Genomic DNA, 8,454 nt, shown 5'->3' with positions numbered 1-8,454 from the left:
GCTGGCTGATTTTAGCCCAATTAGTTTGTGCAATGTGATTTATAAATTAGTTTCGAAAGTGCTAGCTAATAGAGTGAAGAGATTTTTGAGTGAGGTTGTGTCTGAGAATCAGGGGGCTTTTACACTCGGAAGGCTGATTAGTGATAATATTCTTGTTGCTTTTGAGTTGTTTCATCATATGAAGAATACGAGGAGTAATGGGGGTCATTTGGCGTTGAAACTTGATATGGCGAAGGCTTATGATCGGGTTGAGTGGGATTTTTTAGAGGCTGTTTTATGTCGAATGGGGTTTCATGAGCGGTGGGTTAGTACGGTTATGAGGTGTGTTCGGTCGGTGCGGTATTCTGTGCTTGTAAATGGCCGACGGTCTGAGTCCTTTTTACCAAGTAGGGGGTTACGACAGGGGGACCCGTTATCGCCTTATCTATTTCTCTTATGTGCGGAAGTGTTGTCTGGTATGTTGAGGAGAGCTGCAGAGATGGGTTCGATTCATGGTATTAGGATTGCTCCTCAGGCCCCGAGTGTTTCGCATTTATTCTTTGCTGATGATAGTATAATATTTGTGAAGGCAAGGGAGAGTGAGGCTATAGGGAGGTTAAGCGGATCCTTGATCGCTATCAGCAGACTTCGGGGCAGTTAGTGAGTTTACCGAAGACCACGGTTTCTTTTAGCCGTGGAACCAGTTTGGCGAGGAAGAAGCAGATAGGGAATGTGTTTGGAGTGAGGCAGGTAGTGTGTCAGGAGAGATATCTGGGCTTGCCGACTGTTTTAGGGAGGTCTAAAAGGGGACTTACGGATCTGATTCGTGACAAGTTGACTAAGAAGTTGCAGGGATGGAAGGGTTCGTTACTCAGTAAAGCGGGTAAGGAGGTGCTTATAAAGGTTGTGGCCCAAGCTATACCAACTTATGCGATGAGTGTCTTCCGAATTCCGTCTAATTTCTGTGATGAGTTAAGGTCCCTTGTTTCGAGATTTTGGTGGGGTACGGAGAATGGGAGGAGGAAGATACCTTGGATCGCTTGGCGGAAGCTTTGTTTACCTAAATGCCGTGGGGGACTGGGGTTTCGAGATTTTGGGAAGTTTAATAGTTCTTTGCTGGGTAAGCAGGCATGGAGGCTACTTACTGATGAGGATAGCTTAATGACACGGTTGTTAAAAGGTAAATATTTTCCATCTACTTCTTTTCTGGAGGCAGGTTTGGGAGCCAATCCGAGTTATTCTTGGAGGAGTATTTGGGAAGCACGGTCTGTGCTGTTGATGGGGTTACGGCGTAGGGTGGCGGATGGGCTTTCCACGGCGGTGTGGCGGGATCCGTGGGTTGGGGGAACTGGCTCGGGGATGGTTATTTCGCCTAGGGGGGAGTCTGATCCGGGTCTGCGCGTGGCGGACCTTATGGAGGAAGAAGGAAGGGGATGGAATAAGGAGTTGGTCGAATCTTTGTTTCTCCCGTTCGAGAGTGAGAGGATATTCAGATTGCGTGTTGGTGAACAGCTGGTTCGGGATGAGTGGTATTGGAGTGGGGAAAGAGATGGAGTATATACTGTTCGGTTGGCTTATAGACTTTTGGTTAAGCAAGATGGGGATGTGGTGGGACCTTCGAGTTTTCTTTCAGATAGCTGGTTGTGGAATAAAATTTGGAAAGTACCTGTTTTACCGAGGATTAAAGTGTTCATGTGGCAGCTGTGTAATGAGGCCATTGCTACTAGAGGCAATATTTCAGCGAGGATGGGTTCGTTTGGAGGCGAGTGTGTTCGATGTGGGGATTGTTTGGAATCTTGTTTACATGTGGTTCGCGGATGTGGGTGGGTTGATGGCGTTTGGGAGGGGTTGGAGGTGGAGGTGCCGTCTTGTTTAGGATTTGCTAAGGTAAGGGACTGGGTGGAGGTAGCTTTGAAGGACCTGGAGGTTCGGGAACAGGTGGTCTTCATGACTGGGTGTTGGGCTATTTGGGAGAGGAGGAATAAAGCAATTTTTGAAGATGGAGATTGGAGGGCGGAATTAGTGGTAAAACGGGTTGGGGATTTGGTAGATGAGATGGAGGGGAAGGGAAGTTTGGAGGTGGCGGTGGAGGTCCGGGGAGAGGCGGCTGGTGTTGGCGGGTGGATAAGGCCGGATGATGGGGCGGTGAAGGTGAATGTGGATGTAGCTATAGTGGAGGGTGTGGGGATAGGGTTGGGTGTTGTATGTCGAAACGATAGGGGGGAGGTTGAGTGGTGTAGTGTGGAACAAGGCTCGGTGGCAATGGAGCCAGAAGAAGCGGAAGCAGCTGCTATCTTGTATGGACTCAAGGAGGCTCGAAGGAGGAATAATCGAAAGGTTATTGTGGAAGGTGACTGCTCGAATGTTATTCATGATCTACAGCTGAAGCGGAAGGGACGCAGTAGTATTTTTTTGATTTATATTGACATTTATGCTTTATGTAATTCTTTTGACTTTGTTTCGTTTAAATGGTCGCGTAGATGTTTTAATAAGGCCGCTCATGAGTTAGCTCATCTGAGGCCATGGACTCTAGGTTCTCGTAGATGGGAGGCGTCTTTTCCGTTGGACATTTCTGATGTAGTTCGTGCTGATTCTGATATTATATCTAATTAAACCCGTGTGGGTTTATTTCAAAAAAAAAAATGGTCAATTTACTTAAAATAAAATAATTAATTAAGATGGTCAATTTACTTACAATAAATAATTAATTAAAATGTTCAATTTCAAGGAGACTAAAATAAAAAAGATTCTTAGTAATTTTCCTAAATATTTATAGATTAGAAGATGGTAAATTTCCTTAAAATAAAATAATTAATTTAGTATAAACATGCACACTTATGGTATTAATTATTATGATCATAAATTTATATAGTTTGGGTTAAAATTAAATTATATAGAAGCTTGGTAATTTTCCTAAACATGGTCAATTTTCTTAAAATAAAATAATTAATTAAGATGGTCTATTTCCTTAAAATAAAATAATTAATTGGGATTGTCAATTGCAAGGACACTAAAGGAAAGAAGATACTTAGTAATTTTCCTAAATATTTATAAAATATTAGAAGATGGTAAATTTCCTTAAAATAAAATAATTAATTAGTATAAACATGCACAATTATTAGTAATACTATTTTCCTAAGAGAATAACATAACATACTTTTCTAATACCATAACAATATTGTTTGAGATAATATTTCATATAGTGATTTCTAATATTATAATAGTTCTATCTATATTTTAGGGATGTGCTTTTTCAAATACGGATTTTACTATTTCACATACACATTTTACATTTTTACCCTTGTCATTGATTCATTCCCTCATCCAATTCATTTTTTCTCCCTTCCCCCATCTCCCTCCAACAACACCACCACCTTTGTTCAGTACCCTACTCCGATCAGTCCAATGGCCGATCAACGTTACTCCGTCCGACCTCTCTAAAAAGTAAAAATAATAAATAAGAAATAAAGAAATGACATAATGAATTGAAGTTTGGCAGAATGATGCATGCTGCCTTGCTGGTACAATACTACGAAATACGAATGATGGAAATAAATCAATTAATGCATCACCCTCACTCCAAAGTCCATATACTGCAAACTCACGCACCACCCCACGCCACCTCACACCATCCAGAACCACCGTCCACCACCCAAACCACCATGCCTTTATTGATAACGGTTGATAAACAAGTAAACAATTGATTTTAGTAAGTAACAAACCCTGATAATTTCAACAAAATATATTAATAATTGTTAACAACAAAATTACTTCATTAAATTGGAGATTTATAATACATTATTCAAGTTCTTAGAACAATTGGATTCAATTTTAGGGAAAAAGGTGTGTATAAGACTTAGTTTGTTTAGGTTTTAGGAAAAGGGTATGATATGGAAAATTAATGAAAAAATGTATATGAAAGAGTACAGTTCGTATGTGAAACATTTTGATGCTAGTAGAAAGTAGAGTACTATAATGATAATATATCATAGGGTTTTTCTAACGTGTGCCCTGAAATACTCAAGTATATTCTCATTTTTACCATATTTAATGAGAATTTGTTGTTAATCTTACCATAAATGGATTATTAATGTGTGCCCTTAGGGCACACTTAGAAAAACCCATATAGGATATAGTATAATATAAAGAACAAAGACTTTTCTTCCTGAAGCAAAGATGCACATACGAAAATACAATTTTCTATCTCAATTCGACGTAGACATGCATTTCTATTATTTTACGACATATAATAGACAAATTTGAACAAATTACCTCTTCTTTAATTTACTTTTGTAGTAACCAATAAACATGCATGATTATACAACAGGTGGTCCAAAATAGCACAATATTTACCCGGGAGAACAGATAACGAGATAAAGAACTATTGGAGAACTCGTGTGCAAAAGCATGCGAAACAACTAAAATGTGACGTGAACAGCAAGCAATTCAAAGACACAATGCGTTATCTATGGATGCCTAGGCTTGTTGAGAGAATTCAAGCTGCCTCAAGTTCGAGCATCGGTCCCACCACCGAATTCTTCAACCCTATCAAATCCACCAATTTAGGCACCTCTGGTACAACCATCCTTCCACAAGTAAATTACGATTTTACCCCCGAAAACTCAGCTAATTCCTCTGTTGGCTCTTTAGGCACCCAAGTTTCAGACCTTACAGATTATTATGCCCTTCAAGTTGGTAATCAGAACGTTAATCAAGAGTATTTGCATGACGATCGCGTCGATTATGGAGTTAATCAGTCATTAACAACTCCTAGTGATTATATTAACAACCAAGGGATGGAATTTCAAGGTCTTAATAACATGGAGCAAAACACTCAACAACAATGGTACACGGATAATTTATGGAATAATACCCTTTTCCTCGTAATGACTGACCCACCTTCTTTTTTAAACATTTTGCTTAAATTGATTGTTATCTTTATATTGATGTTGCTACGGTATGGCTAGTAGAGTAGTAAACTAATTCTCCGTACAACTTTTTTAGTTTACCTTTGAGAATTATTTGGTCAGAGATTTAATTTTGGTGGTTGGTAAATGGAAAGTGGTAACATGTTTATATTCCAAGTTTCGATTAAATTTTGATAATGATATAAAAGTTGGATCTATATACTTTCTTACTCGTAAATACTGGTATATATTTGTGAAAATGGAGATATAGCTTTGCACTATATTTAATTTCTTAGTGTTGGTAAATTTTCTTTCTAAATTGTACGTCTGTACTCTATACATATCATAAAAATTGATGTGAAGTGTTGAGATAAGTACTACTTGTACATGTTGGGAGCATAAATTATGAAACTCACCTTTTAATCTTTCATATGCTCAAAATTTGTTATTCAAACCAATTCAAGCACATGGTTTCATTAGTGATCTGTTAATTGGTAACAACTATTTGTATCAATGCATATCACTGTTAAATTCTCGTTAATGCCATGTGATAATAATTAATTACGGCTTGGCATCACTAGTCATGTGTGAGTATTCTTGTTAATGGACATTTTGCGGGTTATGCATTTTTCGGATTATATAAAACTGTTTAATGTGCTTAATGATGATCTATAATGATGGTTTTTTCTTAGTTGGTGTGTTTACTAATGGCATTTTGATAGAATGTCAAAAATTAGATAACTTTAAATGTTGTCATTTATTTATGTACTATATGACAACATGTTGGGTAAGTAGTATTATTTGAATAAACGTTTTTAAAAAAGTGGTGAAGAGTGTATTCCTATATGACAATATTGATCCTTGGTGACATGTTTCAGAAAGGGTCGTTTTTGTTTATCATCTTATGTCATCTGGAATGTTAGCCTTGAGTAAATGATATTGACCATTATCGCTTAGTTAAGGCTTTGAGTAAGTTGTGGATTGTGGGGGCATCTAGTGAAGCTATGACTGCCCTTAACTTTGTCATAAGACAATTGAGTTTCAGTGTTGGAAGTGGTTATAATGACTATTACATGGGAATGGTAGATAGATGTGAATACTCTGATTTTGAGTTTGTATAAACATGTTTCTCCAATTAAAGATTTATGACTGGTTGTTTGGTAAAACATGTGTTCGAGTAATTACTTGTATTTGGTTTAAATGCTTATATTAAACCAAGAAAGGGTAAAAGACGCATAATCTATATTTATTTGGTTTTGATTTTGGCGATGTTTCTTTAACGGATATTTTTGGTGATAATTGGATCACTAATATATGAGTTATTTAAGATGTATTCTTGAGTTTATACATGACAAGATGAAATTGGTGGAAAGTTTGTTACATTCATATATATGATGTTTGTATGCGTTGTGAGAGATATGATATAACTTATATCGTTGTTATAAGTAGATGGACACCATAGTTTTTTGTAAGCCAATCCATGAAAACAATTGTATCTTTGGGAATGAGTTTACATTTTCATTGAACGTCGAATAATTATGATATTTATTTGACAAACGGTGTCTTTTATAATGTTATATCATGCAAGTTATAGATGCACAACTACATTGTTGAATATGTAATGGAGTATGAATATATTGTGAAGAATTTGCAGGATAAAAAACTGAATGGCTAAGTGGTTGTATTCCTTTGTGGGAATATTTTGACTCCATTAATTGTCATGCATCATAATCTGAAGCATCGGGTTTTGGCAGATTATCAAGAGTGATGGATAATCAGATCGGATAATGGGTTCACAAAGGTTGTGAATTGTAATAAGTGGACAGTGAGATCCCTTACACAATGTGATATCATGATAGTACGTACGTAAATTGTAAAGAGGATATTGAGATCCTCCTACCAATGGCCATGGTAGAAGTTGGTATTGGTGGCACCATAAGGAATGGGTTTAAAGCCTATTGGGAGAGTGAATCGTGACGGGGCTCCCCCACTTGGGTTTACCAAGTTCAATGGGCCAAACGAAATCACGAGGATCTCATGTTGTAATACTACTACCATTCCTATTTTAATAAAAGTGATGTAGTATTCTTTCTATATATTGAGTTATTTCTGTCATGTGAGGAAGGTTGAGCTATGCTCTTAATAAGTCCATAGTCCTTATTTAAGGATGGTTTGTGACAGTCAAACTTGATGGCTTTACCTATGTGAACGTGGGGGGAAATGCCCTACCCCCTATGAGGTTCGTAGGCTTTAGGACCTCTAGAGCATTCACGAGATCCCAGGCATGTGAGGGGCACCTTTTATGACATTTCGCGAGGACGAACACAGATTTGAATGCAGGTTTGTGCGCATTTATCCGTTACAAACCACCGTAGAGAGTCCAATGCCGAGAGCAACTCGATACGGTTGTAGCAGATAATTGTATGCACTGGGTGACAATTCAATTCCTCAGGAACATTGTCATCTTAAGACTTGCGTTCCGTTGCCTTAATCAGCTACATCTCTTCTTCTTCTTCTTTTGAATCATATGGGGGATTGTTGAAATTATTGCTTCAAAAGAAGCTCTTATTATCCCACATTAGTATAATCGTTGGGATTGTTGGAAGTGTTGGAGTTTTGTGTGGTTTTTGCACAATTTCCATGTTTGATAGTTCAGTCTTATATGCTGACTATTGCGGTTTTCCCATACGGATTACTCAGTCTTCTAAATTCAGTGTTGCCTTCTCCTTGCTTTTACTCTTCCTTTCGGTCTCTCCTGAAACGATGAACAAACTGAGGGCTCGGCTTGTCACCGAGCGTACTCACTCCGACGTTCAAGTCAGTGAACTTAAAGGGATTAAGTTGTATGTTACTTGACAAAGTATATTGTAGAGAGATAAGGGAGTTTATACAAGATGAATAGTGAGTTTTAGGTTAGATTGTGGATCCCCTTCTCAATGAGAGAAGTGGAGTATTTATAGACTTTCACCTTTTGTCACGTAGTGGCCAAGTGGCCAAGTGGCTAGCAGGTGGAAAGACTGTTCTACCCTCGGCCGAGGGACCCATGGCAGGCCGGCTGACTCCATGCCGAGGGGTCTTGGATATGAGTACGCGGATATGTGCCCCAGCCGAGACCCAAGTGACCGACCGACAGGCTGCGTCGGTTAGGCGGTCTAACATGTTGACTTGCTGTCTCTTGATCCTTGACCTTGCTCAATATGTTGACTCGGTCAGGGGGTGCAGAATATGCCCCATCAATTTGCCCCCAGCGTAGTCTATGCCGTGGTATGGACCTTCGATGAGTGTTTGAGCGTATTCTGCGCAAGTTGAAAATTCTTCCCCGGCTTCCTCTTCCTCGGCTTGCTTCGTTCAGCCGTACCATATCCCCCCTCCACATGGATGTGTAATGGACATCAAATGTGGAAAAGAAGATGGCGCTGGCCGGCGGGTCCAAGGTTAAGAGTGCCGGATGCGTTGATTGCCCCCGGCCGGTGCTACCAAGCTTGGTTGATCAGCTGGCCGTTTGGCAAGTAGATAACAAGGAGCGTGTTGAAGAAGATACGTCGATTGGCATTCTGCCAAGTAGCGT

The 8,454-nt window shown here is 39.0% G+C and overlaps 1 protein-coding gene across 1 annotated transcript; it reads left to right on the top strand.

Annotated features, from left to right (window-relative positions):
- The first annotated feature begins 3,888 nt into the window (after nt 1-3,888).
- LOC141636901 (transcription factor MYB108-like) lies at nt 3,889-4,946 on the top strand. Its single transcript, XM_074446760.1, has 2 exons — nt 3,889-3,911; nt 4,307-4,946. The coding sequence occupies exons 1-2, from the start codon at nt 3,889-3,891 to the stop codon at nt 4,944-4,946; spliced, it is 663 nt and encodes a 220-aa protein (XP_074302861.1).
- The last annotated feature ends 3,508 nt before the right edge of the window (nt 4,947-8,454 follow it).

The sequence above is a fragment of the Silene latifolia genome, chromosome 2 (genome assembly GCF_048544455.1).
Source record: "Silene latifolia isolate original U9 population chromosome 2, ASM4854445v1, whole genome shotgun sequence".
Lineage (NCBI taxonomy): Eukaryota > Viridiplantae > Streptophyta > Magnoliopsida > Caryophyllales > Caryophyllaceae > Silene > Silene latifolia.
Note: the sequence above shows the minus strand (reverse complement) of the source record. Positions and strands in the feature narration are given on the sequence as shown.